Raw genomic sequence first — 25195 nt, forward strand, 5'->3', positions numbered from 1 at the left:
GTTTTGGACAATAGTGCTGTAATCATCATGGGAAAACAGCATTTAGACACTGCATGAATGCATGAATGCAAATACACTTGCACACTCAGCTTCTCTCTCTCTCTTTCTCTTTCTCTCACTCACTCACACACACACACACACACAGCATCATGTAATTGAGACCTATCACTCAGGGAAGGTCAGCAGACTATCTACTGCCTGTTGTTATTCCTCAATATTAATCAAGCTAATGCCCCATGTTTTATTCAGAGGTACATGCAATGACCCACAATGTCACTCCGTCTCTCTCTGTCTGGGCATCGTAATCGACATGTTCACGAACAAGACAACGCTCAATTTACTCCTAAGGACTAACAGCGATACTTATCCTGCTGCGTAGTAGCACTCCCTCGGCAGAACAAATCAGAGAGAATCAAAGGAAATTAAAGGGATAGTTCAGAATTTTTATAGTGTGAGTTTTGTGAGATATTCCTTCGTAGTCAGCGTGTTACCTAAAGTAGATGGCAGCCCCCAGTATGCAGCTGTAGCAGGATAAGCAATGTACTGTTATGGACACGGTCAGCAGCAAAATGTATTTTAGCCAACTAAAAATGATGGTATCAGTTCTTTACCTACCTGTCAGACAGCCTTTTCCAACAGGAAACCACTGCAATATAAGCAAAATATTGCTCTCTCCAAAGGCACCAGAATCCTTTGGCAAAATCAGTAATTTTACCTCACAGGACACAGGACAACTGATTGAAGGTAGACCAGCAACTCCTGAGGTCTGCAAGGTAAAATGACTGTTTTAGCCAAAGGAACTTGGTGGCTATTGAAAGATTGATTTAAAAAGCAATATAACATTAGTTCCCCATCAGAAAAGGCTGTTTGATGGCAAGATAAAGTGGAAAAAATATTCTAAATATAGCTTACACTTAAACAGATATTGTTTTCTTCAGGTGTGTCTTTTTTAGGTGGTTTTGCTGCTGTTCCCTGTCCACAGTGGGACACTGTGTAGCTTCCTACACTGGTACTCCTGCTGCTTCTCCAAACTGGGGGTGTGTTGACTGCCATCTACTGTAGGTAATTCACTGACTGTCGATAAGCACTTCATTAAATCTCAACTATCCCTTTAACATGATTCTAGCCCAGAGCTGCCAATGTGAAAACACCCTCTTCTTTGACCTCCATGCTGCTGGATGATGTGGATATCTATATAATCTTGCCATCACACAATTAACTACTTACATTGGCTTTGTTGCAAACCTTGAAATAGGAGCCAGACAGAAATGTTCTGAGAAACTGCACAAATTGGACAAATGCTGAAATGTCACACATTAAGGTTTAAAGTTCCCATGTTAGCAAGCCATACATCAGGATTGGACAGATCCAAGGGAAGGGTGCGGTTTAACCTTTTCCGTAAAAGGACTGTGTAGTCAGAGCCAGAGGTCAGGATTTACATCTTCATTTCATGCTACTATCGACAGCTGCCTAAAATGATAAAGACAGTTAGAGAGTAGCAGCAAGAGACACTGAAGTTGACTTAACCGAAACTTTTAAGCGAGCTGGATGCTGTTATAGGATGTGATTAAAGTTAAGTATTGCAATATGTGCAGTACAACTGTAGCCACTCTGTGTGCGTCTTTATTAAGCTCTTAGCTCTCTGTGTGAGTCAGACACGAACTTTATTCAGGCAAATGCTCTTGTTCATGACTTTCCATGAAGACAAGGGGCTCTGCTGTTGTAAAATTCAATTTCACAGTCATCTGTTGCAGTTATCTCTGCCCTGTTTACCAAGTGCAGGTGGCAGGATGAGCAGTTTACAGAGGAAGAGACGGCTGCAACATTTGCATGTGATTTGTGACTGAACACACTGAAGACTTTGGGAAAGAGACGCACATGATATTAATAAACAGAAAGTTCTTTATTTCAGCATGGTTATTTAATACAAATGGAGCTGTGTGTTTTATGGAGTGACATATCATGTGAATAGTGCTGCACCCACAGTGCTTCATATAGTGAGCAGCACTATCAATAGGTGGTGCTAGAATCGAGTGAATGGCGGATGGCTCAGTGCACAGAGATCTATACAACAGATGAGTAGTGTGTCTCTGTGTGTGTGAAAGAGATAAAGATATATCATATATCTGATGGTTTAACATTTTCATAGAAATATCATTGTGTCTGCTCTGATCTGTCATGTCTTCCCCTCCTCTGATACCTGAATTCAATTTGCAGCGCTGCTACTCAAGACGTCGCTACAGCTGCACAGCTTAATGGCAAAACGTGCTCCCTTACTTCCTTGATCGATCGAATGTTCCCTGTCTGAAATCATGAAGATTTGTTAGCAGGGCGATGAAGGAACATGTGGTTCCACATCGTCTTTTTATTATTTCTACAGTGTTCATCTTATGAGGTCACCTTAAAAATTGCATTGCAGGTCTTGAATCAAAAAGAGCAATTTGTTGAAAGGCTGAAAATATTTTTGCTAGGTTTATCATAAAGAGGGCTGGGCAATATAACCAATATGGTATCGATATTGCGATATGACAGTGATATCATCTTATATTTTTTAATATTTTTATATTAAGTTATGGCAGAACTGTTGTCTTTTCCTGGTTTTAAGTACTGCATTACAGTAAAGGGATGAAATTTTCTAAACTTACCAGACTGTTCTAGCTGTCCTTAGTTCTTATATCCACATTAGTGATGATATTGTTAATATTTTATTTTAAATATCCCTGTCACCCAGCCCTTACTACTGTACATACTAATGTTTAATGTAATGCATCATATTCTTATCATCAGATCATCATTTGCCCTTTTTGAGAATTTATGCTATTTTAGAGAAAATGTGTAAATTGTAGGTTACATCACGGAACAGCCCAAAAATATCAAGATATTATTGATAAGCCACCAATCTCTGATTTTTAGTTAATAGACTGCTATTTTAAATCATAAGGTCTGCAATGTAAAAATATTGTTTGTTTTAAAACTTTAAAAATTTTAAAAATGTCCATGTAACTTTTAAAATTTAAGTTGACTGAAATTAAAAATAAAGTTGAGATGATGATGATTCAAATTAAATACATTTTTCTAGTCAATTAAACTTGATATGAATTCACTTATACTTGAGAAAACATGCTCACAGTGTTTTCACTTTTGTAAAACAACCAAGCATGACTTTGATTTATCTTAAAGTGTAGTGACACACAACAAGTTTTCATCATGGATATTTTCTTCAAACTATAAAAAAGAAGGATCCAAGAGAGTTTTAATTCTCAAAAAATGCATGCTGGGAAGTCTGTTAACATTTAATTCAGTGAGTTAATTGAACTGTACAGTACATTCATTCAACTCATCATTTCTCATCAGAAGACTTTAATTAAGTAGAACTTTTAACTTCTGAAGGTAAATACTAAAAAAAATTAAGTTTAATTAACCTGAATAAATAACATTTATAATTTACATTAAATTGATGAGAAAAGATTAGTTGATTTGACTAAATTCCTGTAGCCTATTATTTTTTACAGTGCTCATCGAAGAGCCCTTAGTCTGTGCGAACGACTGATTAGAGCCTATTTACAGCTGTTAAATGTGGGCTTTCAATGCAAATTCAATTCTCCAAGATGTTTTCTAAATTTCCACCAGGCTAAGAAAAGCTGTTAACCCTCTCAAGCATCTCAAAATCCTTTATTTGGGGCCGCCTTTAACAAGTGGCACCTTGCGAACAACTATTAACAACAACCCTGATAAGTGTTTAATGCTAATAACAAACTCATTTGGTCTAGAAATTACTGTTATTAATCCAAAATGAAGTCTTTATTAAGTATGAAAGCAGTAAGATCATCAATAGACTGTATATTTATATATTAAAGCAGAAATTCTCTGGTGAAGGCAGTGAACCCATCTTTATCCTGCTGGATGACTTTGACAGTAAATGGAACAAACACGTCTGTGTAAAGGATCCAATTAGCATGCTAATGTCCGTACACTTCTATTTTCTGCTGTCAGCGGAGCAAGAAATGACACACTGTCTAATTTTTTTTTCTCTTTATCTTGCTGTTATTTGCCGTCCATTCACAGCACTTCCTCTTTGCTTTTATTCTCCTTTTCATCCAGTACAATATTGACTTTACTTGTCTCTGTACTGTACGTGCTAACCTTTTTTCTATGTGCTTCATTTCATCTTCAGAGTGTCCTCACCTCACACTGCTCCTGTCTCATTCCTTTGTTCTTTTTTTTTTTTGCTTGAGTTTGACACACCAGTTCATCTCCTCGCACTTTATTTCATTTCCTCTGTTTCTTGTCTGTCTTCTCTCCTCATGTCTGTCCTCTGTGCGTTCACTCTTTGTCCTTCGGTTAATTTCATTCTGAGTCTCTCCTGTCTTTTGCCCGTCTTTCTCCTCCTTCAATCATCCCAACTCTGCTCTGAATCTTTTCGCCTTCTCCTCTCCTGTGTTTGGTTGGAAGAACACATCCTGGGGGTTTTCTGCACCAAAGTGTCAACCCCTGATAGCTTTCTGTCGCTTGGGGTGACACACAGTCACAGGGTGCACACAATTCAGGGTCACTGATGCAGACGGTGGGACTGATGGTTCGCCTTGAAAAGATCCTTATTATTATAGCTAAAATACTTTCTCTTTTCCAGTGTTTCAGTTCAGTCTGAGGTCCTAATTTTAGAGCAACAAAAAAAAAGAGGATTCAACTTGTCATAATGGGATCACTCTCCATTAAAATAAGTTGTTGTTTTCTTGCCTTCCTGTCTGTTCACCTGCAGTCTTCCCTGCTGTTCACCAGCCAGGTGTCCTGATTATCACTCCAGATATGCTTGTCCTTTTTTCATAAACACTGACATTTAGAGTGACGCGCTGGAATATTTTTGGCACCCATTCTCAGGATTTGGCGCTCTCACACAGCACTGATGCATCTGTCTGTGTATGTGCCTGCAATCTGTGCAAGACAATGGTGTAGATGTGATCTTTTTATTAATGAGGACTCGTGTTTTGCACTGCATCGAAGACGTTTCAAAGAAAACATGAAAAGGTCATTAAAGACATAGCTCAACATTTCTTAGAAATTCACTTATTTGCTTTGCTGATGGAGCTAGATGAGAAGATCAATGCCACTTTCATGCCTGCATGAAGCTACATATTTAGCTTAGCATGAGGACTGGAAACAGGAGAAACAGCTAGCCATGCTCTGTCCAAAGATAACAAAATTTACTTACTAGTCCTACAAAAGCTAAGGCGACAGTGTTGTAATCAAGACCTCTTAAACTGGTACCAAGTCAGAGAGCAAGACAAAAACCAAGACTGTGAGGGGTTGAGACCAAGTTAAGACCAAGTGCTGTCACAGCTCCAGTGACAGTAGCTAATGCTTACTTTCCTTTATGCACCCTTTCTAAGTGCCGATTAAAGGTTGGCTTTGTTATCTTTGATCAAAGCCAGGCTAGCTGTTTCATTTGGTTTCCATTTTTTATGCTAAGCCAAGCTAACACATTGCTGGCTACAACTTCAAATTTACCATACAGACATGTTATAGTGCTATCAACTCAAGATGAACAAGCCCATTTCCCATAATGTCAAACGATTCCTGCAAAACTTAAAATTCAGCATTGCATAAATAAAGAGAAAGAGCTTATTCAAATTAATGTTTTGGTTTTAAATGACAGGCAAATGGATGAGGTGGTGTTTCAGCCTGAGCTGTAATGATTACACAACATCAACACAAGTCTAGAGTAAGCCATGAGGCACTTTGATTAAAAAAAAAAAAAAAAAGTTTTGACAAGGAAATAACATCCAGTCCATTTGAACACAAGACAGTAGATGATTCATAAATTGCTCTGAGGCCCAAAGAAATATCCAGCTAGAGCAAGAATGACACATCAGGACCCTCTTAAAGACCCCTGCTGTTCAACATTGAAGCTTCACTCTCAGGGGGTTTGAAAGCTCGATGTGGCTGGCAGTAATTAATGTAGCTTGCTTTTTTCCTGCAAGGGCAGCTCTGTGTGTGCTGTGAGACATTGTTAATTCTGACTTATTACAATATCCTTAGACTACCAGACCACTCATTGATTTCCTTTGCCATTCAGCTCTTTTTCATCCCCATTTTGGCTCGCGCTTAAAGTCTCCCTATGACTCACGGGGTCGGCTGTAATACCGGGTGTAATCACCCCCAATTAAGGTTTCCGTGATTGATTGGTGGCACCCGGGGAAGGCTGTTACGCTGACTGTAGAGACTGTGGCCAATAATTTTTTTCCTGTCTCTAACACAATCAGTTTCTTTTTGTTAGTTGGTCTCCATGTTAGGCAATTTTCTCTGGAAAGTTTGAGGTGTGTTTTCAAGTTGGATACAACCTTGATGCTTTTAAAAAAGCTGAAAGATGTTACTATTTATTTCTGTATCATTTGTCATCACACAGGTAGTATTTGTACAAACATACTCTCTGCATAATGTCTGTGAAACTTCAAACACTGCCTTTTTTCAGCCTCAGCAACGATGTCTATCTTGGTTATTACACACTGGTGTCATCTCCCTCTCTTGATCTACTATACACTGTAAATCATGCAGGAATTTAGTGGGAACAACCAATCTTTTTTCATAAACTTCACATAAACACAACTTTTATTGTAGTTTATAAAATTAAAAATTTCTTAAATTTTTCAGAACACTTCTGAACTTATAAACATGAGTTCTTCTAGCTTGAAGTCTTTTAAATTGAAATGAGCTGAATGAATGCCCTGTACAATTAAATTAAGTTTCTAAAAAAAACATGATCAGTGTATCAGGAGACTTCCCAGCACAAATTGTTTGAGCGTTAAAACTCTCCTGAGAGTCTTTTATTATAGTCTGAAGAAAACACGGGCAGAGCCGACACTAACTTTATATTATTATTATTATTCATTTACAGTGTACTGAATTTTTCTTAAGTATTATAAAGACAGGGTTACAGATCTGACCTCCACAAACTTTAGCACAACGTTTGAAATAAAACTCTTGCTGTTTACCATAAAGGCCCCTCTCTGTGTGGCAAATATGTTTTTCGCTGTTACAGCAACAGCAAGTCAGAGTAGCAGAAAGGTCCGGGCTGACTCTTTCTGAGGGTCTCAGAGGGCTTTGGGGGCTTCAGAATGAGGATTCAGGCGCTTGTTGTGCAAAGAGAGAGTGATTTCTTGAAAAGCTCTCTGCTCTCACTTACTGCTTTACTCTTTTTCCCCTTTGGTTACTGGTTTCTTTTCTAATTGTCTCTGTTCACAATTTGTCTCTTATCGTTCCTAATGTTAATTGAATGTTTATTGTAATGTTTGCACATTGTCTCTCCCTCAGCTTCTCTCATTACTCCCCACATTTCTGCTTCTTTTAATTTATCTGCACTTTTAGAAATAAAGGTACTAATTAGAACCATAAAGGGTTCTTCAGCTTGTCCACACTAGAAAACCTTTTTTGGTTCATATTTTTAAAGGTTCTACTATTAAAGGTTCTACTGAGAACCTTTTCATGGCGTAATGATTCCACCCCAAACCCTCTCTCCATGTTCTATCCAGAACCTGTCCACCTTCTGGGTGCTAATAAGTACCCATTCAGGTACTTGTTAGGTTTTTATCTAGAACCTACCCAGGGGATTCTGTCAAGAACTTTTCAATATTCCAAGGGTTTCATCTAGAACCCACTCTGGGTGTTAAATTGAGAACTTATTTTTTTTTATTTTCCAAAGGTTTTATCTAGAACCAACTCAGGGAGTTTTACCAAGAGCCTTTCATTATTCCAAGGTTTTTTTTTCTACCAAAATCTTTTTATATTCCATTCCTTGAAGAACTCTTTCTTCCAAAGGGGTTTCTTTGGATGAAAAGGGTTCTTTACAGAACCTTTAGTCTTACAAAGAATGCTTGACAACTCCTTTGTTCAAAAAAGGGTTCTTCAGAAGCAAATGGTTCTGGGTAGAATCTCAGCCTTTCAGGAAGAACCTTTTGCAGAGCGCTTGTTTCTGAGAGTATACATTTGTCTCCTCTGGTCACAATATTTTAAAGGACTGTAAGTATTTTAATTATCCAGTCGGCCACCGCGGCGTTCTTGTGATAACGGCGCCCATCTCTCTCACTCCACCTGTCTCCCTCTCTGTCTGTTCATGGCGTGTAGCACCCAGACACAGCCCACTCACTGACCCAACAGAGCGTACTAGGAACACTGTGCCCAGAAGGGAATTGTAGTTAATGCCTTTCGGCTGAAGTCCAGCGGCAAAATACTTTTTTAATTGCTTTCCCATAGCCCTCAGCTGCAGTGTGCTTCCTCTCTGATTGCACATCGATGCAAGTGGGAGTTGGCGATGCAGGGCAAAAGGCGTATCCTAACAGGATCTGTGTTGCATGCAGATAGCCATCTCTGCATAAAAGTTTGTTTACAAGGCAATTTATTGATCTTGGCAAATTCTGTCCAGGTCCGTAAATATAACCCCCCCATGCTGATTTTTATCTCAATTAAAATAATATTTAAATTTTTACGAGCTTTAAGCAGACTTATGAAAAAGAAAACCCAAAATGCCAAAATCTGCGATTTCCAGTTTGATAAAGGATGTTGTGGCTTATGTGCCTGCGTGTTTGTAGATATGTTGATGCCAGCTGCCTTCATTTCTCTCATTTTTTCCGCCAGATCTGCTCAGTGACTGATAGAAGATTCAGATTCTTTTGAAAAACATGTTTAATGTGGAAAGAAGAGCAAAGGTTGAGAGGGGGAGGCCTCCTGAGAAAGGGTCCTCCCTCACAGTGATAATTGAGACCATACTGAAGAGGAATGTGCACACTATTTTCTTCTTTCTTTTATTTCAGTGGAATTGAAAAAGCAAGGTTATCTTTAAGATGTGAATTATGATCTGCAGATGGAGAGGGGGGATGGAGAGCGCCTTAAAGTAAGTCACCTAGATGACAGTGCAGGCCTCGGCTCAGCCCGTCTGTCATCATCTCTTCTTTGCTCTGAAGATCTCAAGGGGGATGTTTTCCTGTTTATGCAAATTTCAACTTCAAATGTTTGAAATTTTATTTTAAAATGACACATAAAAATGAGTTTACAGAAAGAAGTTTGGATAGAAGTTATATTAAACAACAATTACATTCACAAAATACCCAAAGATTAGAAATTATAAATGCTATTATTTCAGGCTCAGTTTCAGTATAATTAAGACATAAAAATTACACATATATTACACTTTAAATATGTTTATCAAGTCATAATAAAAATGCAGTAAAATGCAATAAATGCAGTTTTTACCACAGCTAAAGATGTTTTTTTAAAACCTCAATTAATTTATTACAGTGATCATACAGTATACTGGTTATTAAGACAGGAGTTGAAATTAATTTGCATTTTAGATGACAATTAATAACTAAATCATCATCATCATCATCAACAACAACAACAACAACACTAACACTAACAACAACAACAACAACAACAACAAAAGCAACAACAACAGCAACAATAATAATAATGACAGAAATTGTTAAATTAGTTATAACTAATTATAAATCAATAATAAATCAAGTGATAAGTAATTACAACTCTGTAGTATATAATTTGGTGAACAGTGCAAGCATAATTTAAGTTAAATGTTTGCCATATAATAATAATGATAATAATGATACTACTACTACTACCTCTACTACTACTACTACTACTACTACTACTAATAATAATAATAAGAATAATAATAATAACAATAATAACAATAATAATAATAATAAAATTGTTGTAAAATAATTGTACTTATTACCTATTATTACTTATACAATTGAAAATTGTACTTTATTTGCATAGTTTGTGTCACAAAATAAATATTTTTACAAAAATATTTAGCAACATTAGAAACACTTCCCATTTAACTGTATAGACTGTATTTACACAACATATTGCATTTTCCATAAATGCACAAAATTTTAGTTAAAAAACAAATCTGAACCTGTTGAAAAACTGTGGCCAGTCAAAGTTTTTAACATATTATTTACTCAGCTACAGCAAAAGTGAATAAGTTGATAATATTTTTTGTAATTAACAATAGTGTAGAAAATGTCATAACCCTGAGAAAGCATGGCACCGATAGTTTAACAGTTATCTGTAAGACGAAAATTAATTTTAAAGAGTTAAAAGAACTTGTACTTCAATAAAATGAATCATACTGCTATGTATAACATAAAAAAGGAATAAAAAAAAATCATGTGCCATGTTTTCAATGAGTTGATTACTAAATTACTAAATTCATTTTGATCATAGTGAAATTTCTGTACATTAAGCAAAGTGATTTTGGAGCCACTTTGTAGAAATTCGTCTTCACGCTGAAACTTAGTTTTGATAGCACTAATGGGTCATTATGAGGCTGACTGTGAGAGAAACAGTGCAAAACATCAGGCACATCAGTGTACATCTATCCACTGATTAGTTAATAGTGGGGCAATTTGCAGTGTACTTTGCTGGACAGGCTCTTCCTGGGCTCTAAATGGTCGCCACAAGCATGGCACAGATAATGGTAATGGTATCAGACAGAGAGGAAATGGGAGACTCTTCACCTCTGTGAATATGTGACACTTTGTGCGTGTGTGTCTGTTGTGTGAGGGTTAATACGGGAGTATGTGGACCGGCATTAATCCAGCAGCACACATTTCCTCTCTAGCCAACCCACATGTGCAGAAGAATACCTTCAGCCGCGGCTGATAAGGACTTGCATTGTGATAAACCACTTTGAACTCATCGACCAAACAAATGCACAGGAAGATCAAGACATCCAGTGAAAGAGGGAAAGTTATTAAACCGATCCCTGCTTTCTATCTCATTTTAATGGTCTGGAATCGAACATTCAAAGACAGAATATTGAAACTGGGCCTGAAATAAGGAGTGATTGTCTCATTTGGAGATATTTTTAGAGCAGTGACATCAAGTTACCCTGAGCAGATGTTTTAGTTAATTTTAGTTAATATCTTTGCATGATACTGCTCATATGCTAACCTTTACAGCATGACAATGAGTTCTGATGAAGTTCGTACAGTACTGTTTTTCCAAACAGTCCTTACATCCATCACTTTTCCTCATAGCCACATGATTGATATAATTGGATTGTAAAGGGCATGCCTGCACGCTTCTGTGTCCTCTGTCTTTCACCACTGTAGAAATCAGAGGAATCAAAGCTTTGCATGTATTGAAGGTCACCATAGCTACCACACCATCATCAAAATACATGTAATGTGCTTCTTTATGTTTGGAGTCTTAAGTTTCATGTTGCTATTTAAAGAAGATTGTCTAAATTGAATTTAAATTAATACTGAGCAGTTAACCTGACATAATGACAACTTAAATGTTAATGTTACTTTCATAGTAATTTATATTTTGTTTTATTCATCTCTTTTACTTTTCTTGACTAGGTTTCTCAAACTGTAATGTTCACTGTTACTTCAGCCATTTTTTCTGACAGTAATTGCACTTTTACTTGAAAATAGATTTTCAGTCTCTAACCAGATGATTAGCTTAGCTTTACAGACTGGTCGCAGGGGTTGTGGGGTGGTTATGCGGTCTAAAACTGTCATATGTACACTTTCTGTATTAAACAAACAATATTTAATACTTTAATGTACTTATAAGACAATTTTTTTAGCTTTAGACTGAGCCAGCCAAGCATTCAGACATCAGCTAACCTTTGCCAAGAAAGTAAATGAGCAAGTATCCCAACATGTCCTGCCCACAGCATTTGATCGGATGAATGGTTGTCAAGAAAATCGAGGATATACATACAGACATACAGACATAAATTCCTTCCTTTATAGTTAGACACACTGACTATGTTTCCAGAACATTTTGAAATTGGGGGTAGATGAGTGTGGGAACGATAAGGAGCCGGCTACTTGCTCATGAAACAAGTTTTGTTATCACCACTGCTGTGAACTGCACTCAATAATCCACACTCTGCTAAAGCCAGTTTAATGGGGTTTCACTGTAGGTGCCAGGGCATGACCGATCACAGGGTGAGAAGGAATTACTCCCTATTTTACATTACATTTAGCAGCAGCCGCTTGTGAATTAGAATTGAAAATGCAGAGGGAAAATATTGCACCAGATACAATGTGAGGCATAATTTAGAAAATGCATTTAATCAGTGTTCTAGAGGCAATAATCTTTGCAACTTTGCATGTGTATTCTGCATCATCTCACTCAAAGGTGTGTCAGATTAAAACTGTATCATATTGATATTTAAATACACTAAGCTGCTTTCAACAAGTAGATTTGATATAAATTAAAACCCAGCACAAGGCTACAGCTACTGGAGCGGATAATCTTTTCAGTGAGGAAATGCGTGCCACTGTGTAGGAGAGCTGCATCCTTTCCATCCTCAATGATGTAATTAGATCCATTATTCAGGGACAATAAAAAAAATCTGCTTGTCCATGTCTGTTAATGATTTGGGAACCTTATCAACGTGGGCTTGGTTTCTTTCCAGGCAATTCCACTCCGGCAGCGGCGCTCAAGCCTGTCATTATCTGCTGCCTCAAATCAAGGATGAAATTCTGAAAACTTCAAGTATTGTTTTTGGATTTTTTTTTTCCTCGTCTACATGCCAGAAAATAACATTCTGACAAATAAAGTTAGAAATGTGTCACAGAAATGGTTGTAATTATTGGAGGTATTTATACTGAGTTGAACAGTTGGCTAAAGGCAGCAAAGTCATTGGAAGTGGTGTGTGTGTGTGTGTGTGTGTGTGTGTGTGTGTGTGTGTGTGTGTGTGTGTGTGTGTGTGTGTGTGTGTGTGTGTGCGGCTCGGGTTGGTGCTTCTCTGTCTTCACTGAACAATATGCAGAAGAAGAATAGTTAAGAGATCTGCTCTGGTCCTCAACAGATTATTATTCTTTGGCTAAAAATAACTCATGGTCTACTGCAAGAGGAAGATAGAGTGTGTGTGTGTGTGTGTGTGTGTGTGTGTGTGTGTGTGTGTGTGTGTGTATGTGTGTGTGTGTGTGTGTGTGTAAAAGCGATAGAAGACAAGTGAATGATTGCCCTCTTTACCTCCAGGGCTCCTAATGTTCCCAAACAGGACATCAAAGCCTCATTCTGATGTTAATCAGTTTGCATCTGTTAAGGTTCTGTGCATCAATCATGACATAATGTGCTGTTCGAGATTTAATAATTATACTAAACATTATATTTACTGAAATATAATGGTAAATAATTCCCTATTCTCTGTCATGAATGTTTTTCTGTCACGATGACACTTCTAGTTGATACGTTTCCGAGTGGTTATTTTCCTCCTCTTTGTGTTCAATAATAAGACTCAACATTTCATAATGACACTTTCATAACAGTGTTGTTCTTTTCCACATCAATACGAGCTTGATGTGACTGGCCATCGACATTGGTTACACATTTATTCAGAACAGAATAAAGCAGCAATCAGAGTTTTCGGTTAAAGCTGAACTGAGAGCTTCACCTCTTTCACGACCATCCCACAAAAGTATTTGTTGATTTTGCAGTGAGTGTTAATTATCATGTGATCACTTGTACGTGTGCATCTGACCTATGGACCGGGAGCTTGTCCACAGCTAATTTCCAATGCTACTGGCCCAGTTTTCTTTGTGAAGGACCTCTGTGATTCAGATTTTTTAATAACCTTAAACAACCTTTTTGGTCATCCCATTCTGATGAATGCAATATTTCAAAAACACCAAGCACGCTGAGAGTTTGGTCTTCAAAGGACACCTCATCTGTGTCCCATTCCTGTGTACGTGATAACACCTTGAAAGAATTTCTTCAAACTTGGCACACAGGTCTTCTTGGATTCAAGAATGAACTGAAATAGGTTTTGGTGGTCAAAGGTCACTGTGACCTTGCAAAACATGTTTTTTTTGCCATAACTCAAGAATTATGCTAATTATGACAACATTTCCTACAAATGTCTAATAGGATAATAGCAGTGCTGGAGAGGAACTACTTACATGTAGCTACTTACATGCAATCTAATTCCAATATATATATATATATAATTATTTGTAACTAAATTACAGTTACTAATTAAAATGTTGGTGATTAGAAATGGGTTACATCCAAATATTCTTTTCAGGTTGACTGACAGAGATCTGCACTCTACTAAGTGCACCCTAGTCTGCTTCTAGTACATAAAATGTGTATTTTTCTAAAAGGATAATCCATAGTAAAGTCAATAAAGCATGTTTAAAACAAGTTTGAACAAAGTGATCTGCAGAGAAATGACTATGTTAGGGGTCTGGATGCAGATTAGCAGATTCAGTGTTTCACTCGCCACAGGAGAAGGGAAGCCATGACATCTCACATCAGACACCCAGATTCATGCTAAATATGGACATGTGAAGACAGAAGTCCAAGAAACAACATGTTGTCTACTCTCATTCTAAACATGCTAAACTTTTGGGCCATTTTAAAGAGACTGAAAATCTGTCACTCTCTCTCTCTCTCTCTCTCTCTCTCTCTCTCTCTCACTCTCTCTCTCTCTCTCTCTCTCATACACACACTGGCATCACTATTGTGTTTATATGAATGTCAAGTAGGTTGTAACACTTACTGTAGGCATGTAATCACACACAAATCCAGCCAGTAATAAATTTAGGAGAGTTTAATTATAGGTACACTTATGTTGTGTTGTTGAAAGAGGGAGGGAGAGATAGAGACAGAGAGAGAGAGAGAGGAGAGAGAGAGAGATAGAGACAGAGAGAGAGAGAGAGAGAGAGGAGAGAGAGAGAGATAGAGACAGAGAGAGAGAGAGAGAGAGAGGAGAGAGAGAGAGGGAGAGAGAGAGAGAGATAGAGACAGAGAGAGAGAGAGAGAGAGAGAGAGAGAGGAGAGACTAATCCCTCTCATTCACTCACACTCAGCCTGAAGAAGAAGAAACGCTTGAAAATGCTCCTCTTCCTCTTCCATCTGAAGTCATTTGATATACTTTAGTTCGGGGCTGAGAAAATAGAAAACAGGCTACTGTACATTAGTCGCCTGCAGACATGAGGATGGCAATTAGCCTCTCTTTGAGTATTTCGGTTTGATTTTTTGTACATATATTTCTCTGCAGCGTTTCTTCTGTCAGCCCATATTTGATGTATGTCCTGACATTGTGGATTTTCTTTTTTTTCCCTGCAGGCACTGAATGTCAATAACAGTGATATTTACAGTAGGGTGGATGTTTTGTGTGGAGGCGACGAACTGTGTGATGGTTTAGGGAAGTGCTTGCTGGGTTTCATGGAAATGTGTGTCCTTATCTGCTAAAGATTTTCCTATGATCGAAATATGGTTGTAAAAAGGTTTCAGAGAGAATCACAGTGTTTTATATCTTTTAAATTGGATTTTTTTTCAGGGTGTCATGTGCATATCTGTTTTGCTGTCTTTATTTGGCAGTCTTATTGGCTCATGCAGGACTGATATGCCTTGAAATGACTGTGCTGTATGTCTCTGATGCGCTTTTGCTGTGCCGGCTGTAACAGAGCTATTTCTGTCAGCCTCTTTTTTTTTTTTTTATTTCCTCCTCCCACCTAGCCTGATTTATTGTCAAGAATGTTTCTTCCATTCACCCGGTGTACATCCCAGAGCTATTACTTGTTCCAGTAGGTGCCGATCATTTTCCGTCCGAGTAAGCCCTTTCTTTCTGATGCTTTTTGAACTCTTGTTTGAGTCTGAGATTGAGTGGCGGGATCAGGTTGGATCTCTGCCCTCAGGCGTCTGACCTCGCCCTTTGGGATCCATTTTCTGTCTGATTGCAATCCTTGATCCAGAGGGGCTTATCTGTTATTTTTGATTTGTAGGACCTTGTCTTTTCTAATGCTTCTACAAGCTGCTCTGTGCAGCCATATTGTACCGGTTGTCCACTCTCCTTCCATACAGCTTTTTGCACTTTGATCTTTTGTATCATTTAATAATGCCTTCAATGTGGTGCTTTAGAGTGAAGATAAAACCTTTGATATTGTTCAAATGAAGACCTCTAGAGAGCTCAACTGGGGATGGGAAAGATGAAAAAAAAAAGACAATTCTCAACAGATGACATCAAGAGGACTTCTATGTTTTCTTCTAGTCAGTGCGCATGTTGATAAAAATGTCAGTTCTCCTGAAATATCTTGATATTTAGTAAAGAATATTAAGGTGATTGCAAGGTTGTGTTAAGATTTTTTTTTTCGAATTAGGCCTTTTTATTTTCTGGCGAGAGTTACATGAGAAAATCGATACCACTTTGAAGTGTGCACAGTGGTAAGTGTGAAGCTAGTAAACAGCAAACTGGTTAGTATAGCTTACAAGGGGAAGAGGAGCTAGCCTGACTGTGTCCAAAGATTACAAACTACACCTACCAGCATCCCTAAGGCTCTTTTGTTGACAGACATGACAGTGGCATCAACTTTCTCATTTTACTCTCAGTATGAAAATGAACAGCCATATTTCTAAAAATGTCTGTTCCTTCATTTTTTGGGAAATGTAACTGGAAGTATTTTTGAGCTGAAACGAGTTTTCTCCACTCTGTGACACTAAAACCCAAACCTGACAGAGGTCAGACAGCATTCACCATCTGTCCTCCGCTCTGCTCTTTTGGGAAATGAGACTAACAAACGTCATTGGCTGGTTAACAGATGAGATGTACTTTCAGTGGAAAGTCAAGAGGAAATGGAGAGGCTGGGGAAAGGAAAGGTTGCCAGATGAAAGGACTTTGATCCCCTGAAAATACCCTCCATTCAGTGGCAGATGTATGTAAGCACCTGAAGCTCTCCACACTGCCTCTGAGAGGCCGGAAGTATAAAGTGACACTTAATCAGTTCAGGATATAAACAAAAACTTAGTGGGAAGATGTCAACGTCAGGAAGAGAGCTGCTCATTTGACAGAACAAAGCTTGCGCTCATAAACAGACTCCTTTGTTTACTGGTATCAGGAGGAGAGAATGTTATTCAGGAGATTATATAATGGGGTGGATATAGTCAATAAACTTGACAACACAGCTGAGTGGTCTCTGCACTTATTGGAAATCCTGTCATGTTTAGTGACAGTCTGATCTGCAGGTACATTCTGTTGTAAATGAGCGTCATAAACTATCTAGACTTGAATGTACATTAATGTGCTTTAAATATCCAGTTTTCTAGTGGAGCCGTTGTTAGTATGAGCTGTGCATTCTGACCGCCTCAGATTCCCATATGGCAAATACACTCTTGTCTGAAGAATAAGGGCGCCATTAGAACCATTTAATCTACAGAAACACTTTTGGAAGAGAAAATTCTTTAAGGATTGTTAAAATCCTCGAAGACCTTTTTCATAAAGGATTTCTTTTATCAAATTGTTCAAGGGTTCTTGGTAGAACCCCCTGGGCAGGTTCTAGGTGAAACCCTGTGGGTGTGTTGTAGAGAAAACCCCTGGAATGTATAAAGGTTCTCTCTGGAACCCACTGAATATATGTTCTAGATAAAGCCTCACTAGAACCTCCATGGTGACTTCTCAGTCAAACCCTTGGAATATAAAAGGGCTCTCAGCAGAACCACTTGGGTGGGTTCTACTTGAAATACTTGGAATATAAATTTTTTTTTGTACAACCCCGTGGATGGGTTCTTGTTAGTACCCTTAGAAGGTGGAAAGGTTGAGGAGAGAGCCCCACAGAAGGTTCTGGGTGGGTTCTCCTTAAAAACCTTTCATAATGGGTTCTGGGTGAAACATGTCACACATAGTTCTAAGTACAGTCATTTATGTTGGGTTCTAGGTAGAGCTCTCTGAAAGACTTCCAAGTGGAACCTTTATTAAAGGTCAAATCAAAGAACCCTGTGTGGTTCTGGTTAGCGTCTCTATTTCTAAGAGTGTATCCAGGAAATGAAACCTTGTAAATGTGGACTTGGATTGTAATGAAAGGAGCAGCCATTGTTTATATTGTTTAATGATGATACAAACACAAAACAAAGATCTCAGTGATTACAGCTTTTGTTAATCTGTGCTGTGTTTCTGTGAATTAAAGAGTTTTCCAATGCACTTCAATGTGACACTGTTAAGCTCCAGAAACAGAGCGATAATATCGGCATGAAACTAGGTCTTTAACCAAACACCATCTCAGCAGCAACCCTCTGGGATTCGATGACATTAGCGTGAATTAATCACCTGTATGCAAATCAGCCAAAGCATTGAAAGCAGCAATCACACCAGTGTTGTTCTTTTGTTAGCCAGGCTGGTTGCATGGCTGACACTGTTTAACATCTGATTATTATACCCTCTAATGATGTAGTCTGTTGATTGGCAGATTTGCTGCTTCTGGAAAATCAAAGGAGGCGATTGTTGCAGTTTAGCTGTGGCTGAGAATAGAAAGCTTTTTAGGAGAATGACGTATTTGTCTGAAATTAGAAATGGAAACAAAAGCCCTAATTTATGCACAATATAACAAGGCCGCCATGATTGTGTCAGACATACTTAGTGAAACCTAGAACTAATTTCATTGTTGTAATGATGTCTCCACAATCGGTGCAGATTAAATTCACAATTTTTTGTTTGTTGTTCTGCACTGAATTGTAAGAACTCGTACTCCAGCAATTTAGTGCAATTTAGTGTTACTACGGGTCACAATTCTGGGAGCAGAACAACAAACTACTGTTGTTTTAATGAAGAGGTAGAAAAATGACACAGAATTATGATGAACAATTGTGGTCAGTCTCAAGTTCACCAACAAATGCATTGCATCTCTTGTGACTACTTCAAAATAAACGTTAACTAATTTTTCCCCAGTTAAATGCTTTTAATGTGTAGCTGCAGCATTAGGAAATGTTTGGTTTGCATTCACAGTAATACAGTATTTTTACTAAATACTACAAAAATTGTTATGCCAGTTGACGATCCCTGATTATTAAGTTTTAGTTTAGATCCTACACTTCCCATAATACAACTTACCAGCTTCTCCCTGCCTGCCTCCTAAATACCACCTCTTTTTAACCCCAAACCTCCACCTTGTAATCCAGACTTTCAGATAAAAAATAAGACGTTTCAAGCCCAAGCCAAGTAATCATGGGGATATAATCTGAGTTATTTTTTCTGACAGAAAGATCCACAACAAACATTATGCAACTGCTGCCCCGGACAAGTAGTACAAATGCCCCTTTTAGTTTCTCTAAAGCTGAAAACTGTACCTGTACTGTATATCTGCTGCTCTAAATGCCATTACAGTATGGGCCATTTATTATATTACACTCCCATTATTAGAGGGCAGTGGATCACGCAACGATATGTCTTATTATTATATGCATGGATAATCATGTTTTTTCATGAGGCAAGGGCCATTACTATATGACATTTCAGTTCAGTTACAGAGAACAAAAATAGAGAATGAACTAAAGCTGGACTGTGCAGTCGAGTGGTTCTGCTGTAAATTGGTCAGACAGATGGGGAATACTTTGGATCTTTTGGCTTTAAAGTCCTGGTGGTCCCTCCACAGATTAATGTAAAGACCACCATGACTGTAACCTTGAGAGAGGGACGGAGAGGCAGAGGAAAAAGAGAAGAAACAGGAGAGGAAGAAGTTTGCACAAAGCAGAGCATAATGGGTGCAGTTCCTGCCAGGATGAATATGGAGCATGTAACTGAACGCAGGGAGGGGTTCAGTTTTGGGAATCGAGTACAGCTCTTCAACCAGACTTCAATTATTATTTTAACTCAATTTAAAGCACCTATAAACAATATTTTAGTATTAACAATGGAGCACATGACCACTTGCATTTAAAAGGGATTGCCCGCAGTCAGTTAGTGATTTGATCATTTCTAACAGCTGAGATGGCCCTAACCCAAAACCCACCCCTAACCCTGTAGTAAAAACTACTTGTAGTCATGTCTCCCCTACATTATTTTGTTAGATTGGTCTGGGGGTTTGTTTTCAGCAGTACAGACACTGAATTATCATAGAAATATTATAGGAATACTAGCAGCAGTGTGTCTCTATCATCCTCTTGCTCCTCCACAGCTACATGTCGGTACTTGTCACTTTGATCATGAAGGTGACACTATTCCATAGAGTATATAGGGTACAAAACACAGTCATATAGAATTACATATTTATAGTATGCATAATTTAGAGAATATAAAAGTCAGATGGGTGCAACTGATAGAAAACTATGCAATTACAATCCGACTGCCACTTCAGCACCGCGGATGGCGCCATGGATTTATCAATACACAGCACAACTATGTCACTGGAGCATGTAGCAGCTAAAGAGCCAGCTATTGCCCATAGGAGGTGGTAGGGACCAAAACAGAGCTAGAGAGTGAGAGGAGAGTGAACATTGGACTTGCATTCATCAGGTATCCAGAAAAACTGCATCAAAATGATGCTAATGTTGCTCAGTATCTTGAAAAGATTCAGGATGTAATTAATTTGTTGTTCCAAAGTACACAGCATAACTTTCCCAGACATGTTCCAGACAGATTGGTAAAAATTACTGTAATGCTCAAATTAGGCTCATTTAGGGATGTCACAGAAATGGAAAATCCATGTTCATTTTGGGATGTTACCTCACAGTAAAAAAACAAAACAAAAAGTAGTTATGCTAAGATGCATGGGCACACCTAAGGCTGTTAACCACAGCTGAGTTATTAGCTGTGGAGATGAAGAGTGGTGCAGAGGGCTCCGACCTGTTCCATGCAGTCATAAGTGGAGAGAAGGAAACGGTAAGATGGCTCCCATCAGTCTGCCTGGCAAACACTGAATAACACCAATTTATATTTGATGTATGTTTCCTGTATTTGAAAGGAGTCATGCCAGTTAGAAGAAAAATGAAAGGGAGGCGGCATTGCTTAAGAGCAGCAACATGGGTACTGGATCAAGCTAATGTATCTGGACGAAGTCTAGATTATGACGAGATGTTATCCACTACAGCTATCCATGTTTCCTTTCCTAATACCCCCTTACAATCCCTGTCTCTTCCATGTCTGCCCCGTCCATTTCTCTCTGGTCTGGGAGAGGAAGTGTGTGGGATGTCACTGTGTTAGAGATCAGGTATAAATCAACTCTTTGCGCAGAGCCAGGGAGAGTCCTCTTATTACCGGAGGCTTGTTTTGAACAGCTGGAACACTGGAGCACACAATACTCTCTTGCTTCAGCGCCCCCAGCCATATTGCTGCCACTTCACTGGTGAATAACAGGCAGGATTTGAGAAAGGTACTTGAGCTCAAATACTGGAAGGCAATATAGCCCCTTTAGGGTGGGTTACAGCACTAAATGTCTCTTGAAAGGGCAGACAACAGAGCTTTTAATAAAGAGTACAGGAGCCGGTGACCTCTAGTTTAAATTTCATGCACTTACTGGAGGGTAATCATTACCTAAGATTGGGAGAATGAATGAGCTTAAGGATGCGTAACATGTACAGGAAGGCTGTGTCTGTAATTAAAAACGCTGACCTCAGGAAGATGAATCACATTATGCTGGAGGAGATAACTGTCCAATCAATCCAGACTATGAAGGCTTTGTGTATGCACATGCATCTTAATTTGTTTAATCATCATGGCGATGAGTCTCCCTGTCACAATCTGTTTGGGCTTCCACTGGTCAACCATCCACAAATTCGTGGGCTGTTTGGGATGTCAGACAGTAAATCAGGCCTCAACAATCCTTGTCCCATCATTATCATGTTTGCTTAAGACTCATTATCAGAGAAAACAATCACACGAAGGATTTTAACCACTAAGCCACTGAGTCTGCATCCGAAACTGATCAATCAAAGAGAGAAAAAAAGAGACACAGATTGAATGAGTATCCAGTTCTTTCCATCACATCAACAGCATGAGCCAAACTAGGAGAAGTCACTCAGTAGAGTGTAGCTCCGCGTCAGGCAACAAACACATGAGGAAGCACCTACTGCAATGTCGCCACAACTGCCAGATTCAGGTTCATCAAGTTCTGTCCACATTAACATGACCCCCACATACGTTGTCTTTAGCTTAAATAAGGTTTCAAACTGAAGCTGTTGTTGATAACTTGTGTATTTTTTACAGAGAAGCACAGAGTGATAGAGAGCTGAACATTATGATGTCATAGTAAAGCTGACCTTTGAATTTTTGGATACAAAATGTCACCACCTCATGATTTTACCCCGTTAGATATTTGTGTGTAATTTTGTCATAATTAGCGTATGAATTCTTGATGTTATGGCCAAAATATGTGTTTAGTGAGGTCACTGTGACCTTGTCCTTTGACCACCAAAACTTAATCAGCTCATCTTTGAGTCCAAGTGAATATTTGTGACAAGTTTGAAGAAATTCTTTCAAGGCGTTCTTGAGATATAGCATTCACAAGAATAGGATGACCTGAAAACATAATGCATGTGGCCATAAAAAAAAAAGCATAAAAGTCATAACAAAAGGGTTTTTAAGGTTTTTCAAGAATTATGAACACTCATGCGTACCACCTGGCGGGGATAACAACAACACTGACTGTCTGACTATGAGCATTTGTTTTGTTCCAGTGCTGAGACATTGCTAACTAACTGACTGAGTATACACCAAATACTGAGGTAGACTGCAGTAGCAATTCATCGTCCAATGAGGTGAAAGATGCATAAATCGAGTCAGAAATTGTGGTGACTAACAAAAGCATGCAAAATGAGACTTGCAGAACTTGACACACAACAAACAAATTCATTATTTTTTGAATCTCTATTAACAGCACAAGCAAACAGTCGTTCATAACTGTTCTGAATCAGGAGGAATATGGTGAGGCAGTCTGCTCAATACGCCCAAGAAATGTAGTCTTTTTTCTGCTTGAGGAGGACACAGTGTGATGTTATGTGTGTGGAGGAGGTGTGGATTCAGCTCAGCCTCTGGGTCCTCAAAAAAAGTGGTTCCCATAGTGGTTTTGTCTGTTGTGCACCCACAGCCACAATGACGAGCTCAAGTACCTCTTCATGGACACCACTGGTGACGCTCCAAAATTATTCAACACTACTAATTATATAAAAATGGATGCTTTGATGGTTCTGGTTTTTACACTCTCTTATTTGCAGCTGTCAACATAGGTGGTAATTTGTTAGTTAAGGGCTGTACAAAAACTATTATGGAGTGTGGGTGTCAAAAAGTGGGTAGGAAAATTTTAATTTTAAAAATCAAGCAAAAAGAATTAAACGAAAAAAGATTAAATCGATTCCCATTAACATATTATGGCATGTTATCTTCAGATATTGGGTCAAGAGAATGGTCCAAATGAAATATTAAAAAACTCCCCACACCAATATTTTTCCTCTTTTTGTGTTTACTTTTTTGTGTGTGTGTTTTAGCAAATCATTATTTCTATTTTTTTTTTTTTTTTTTTTTTTTTTATCAAATTAGCTTAGCTAGTCCACAATTTGTAATTGTGCTCAGTGGGCGATTTGAGGGGGAATGAGGAGGGATGTTATCCTTCATCTTAACAAAATGACCAAAATGCATTAATCTGGTATTCCATTAAAACATCAGGTTTACAGCTGATTAAACTTTTCACTGATAACAGCATTTTAACACGCCAAATTCAAGGCTGATTATCAAGCGTTCAGATGTGATTTTACTGTATTTTATAGTAAAAGACCATCTGTTATGCTGCTTTTCTTTAAGTTTTTCAGTAGTTCTGTGTCTTGTCTGGTTGCGTGGCTACATATACACTGTACAGTAGAGCAGGGAACAGGACTGTCTGTGCTGTGTGTGTGTATTCTGTGGAGCACAGACAGATTAGTTGAAAATATGATGTGTCACCATAACGGGAACCTGTTTAATGTTTAAAGGATGTGCTAGTTGATGAATCTGCTGGATGTGCCCAGAGAACTAGAGAAAAAGCCGGAAAGGGGGAGAAAGAGGAGACTGGAGAGGAAAGGAGGCCAGAGCTTTTAAAGGGGGAGATTTTAGAAGAAGGGAGGGGAAGCAGGGGGAGCCAGAGCAGGAGTGGAGGGGGTGGTGGATGAGAGAGAGATAGAGAAACGAGGTGAGAAGGGAAATAGATTAAAGGAGCAGAAGATATATGGAAGTGAAAAGGGAAAAGAGGCCAGAGAGGAAATGAAAATACAGGGAAAAGGAGGATTTGGGTGAGGAGGGGGAGGTAAATGCAAGTGAGGAAACGAAACAAGCTTGTTCTTTTTACCTTAATTGGAGAGACTGGCATTCGGTATATTTTTAGATAAATGATAAAGCCAAAAAACATGAAAAAAGACCAGCTGCAGATCTTTCATCGCTTTCACCGTTTACCTGTTTCACCTCAACACAAGCTTGACTCTAACACAGAAATATGCTCGCCTCAAAAAGTGCTGAAAAGAGACTCAAGAGCAGGGTAATAAAACTGACTGATCAAGCCACATAACTTGGACTGATGTAAGGTTCTCCTCCTCTGAGTGGAATTTTATCATAATGAGTCATTTTTTAAAAAAATATCATCTCCATATATATCAGCGTACAAAACATTAGTTTCAAGATCGGTGACCTCCTTCCAGGCAGGCATGTTTCCATTTATTTCACTACTGTGAAAGTTACAACAATTTCGTGATATATATGATTGTCCATCACTGGGAAGATACGTTAAATCACGTTATCATCATGGTAATGCAGTTTCTTGTAGAAAATGTTTGCAGAACTGTTGGTGCAAACCTTAGAAAACAACCAATAAGCAAAGATTAATGCCATTAAAAGGATATGCACAAAGTTTTAGACCCCGGATGGTTGAATGTGCTCCATCAAGGATCACTTAAAACAGTCCCTGCTTGCAACTGCTCACAACTGCAACTGATGCATGCAAATAACACCACTTTACACTTTAAAATTGCATGTAGTGCATCCGCCAAAGTCCTGTCCTGCAAGCAGGTGATATGCCATTCCTATTAAGGGTCCAGTGTGTGAGATTTCAGGGGATCTATTGGCAGAAACAGAATACCATTTTCATAATTAGATTTTAATTAGTTTTTAATGACCTGAAAATAAGAATTTTTGTGTTACCTTAGAATGAGCTGTGTATAACTACAGAGGTTCTGGGTTGTCATCCACAGAGGCCACTGTGTTTCACTGCCAATTTTCAGTTCATGTTACAGTAGCCTGGAACAGACAAACCAAGCAAGTTTTGTGGCCACTGCAGGTTCTCCTAATCGTTTGGAAGGGGAGGGTGAGGTGAGGTGTTTGTAATCCGCAAACTAACCACTAGATGCCACAATAAACCATACATACTGGTCCTTTAATTTAATTTAATGTGGAAAGAAGATCCATCCATTCATCAGATCAAGT

General features: G+C 38.4%; 1 protein-coding gene across 1 annotated transcript in view; it reads left to right on the top strand.

Annotated features, from left to right (window-relative positions):
* The first annotated feature begins 20572 nt into the window (after window positions 1-20572).
* The window catches only part of calcr (calcitonin receptor), a 51169-nt gene continuing 46546 nt past the window's right edge, over window positions 20573-25195 (top strand). The window contains exon 1 of the mRNA XM_084739434.1: window positions 20573-20635. Coding sequence (XP_084595560.1) covers window positions 20573-20635 — 63 coding nt within the window. The remainder of the gene's footprint in view (window positions 20636-25195) is intronic.

This window comes from Lutjanus erythropterus, chromosome 16 (genome assembly GCF_056507025.1).
Source record: "Lutjanus erythropterus isolate fLutEry1 chromosome 16, fLutEry1.hap2, whole genome shotgun sequence".
Classification (NCBI taxonomy): Eukaryota; Metazoa; Chordata; class Actinopteri; order Lutjaniformes; family Lutjanidae; genus Lutjanus; species Lutjanus erythropterus.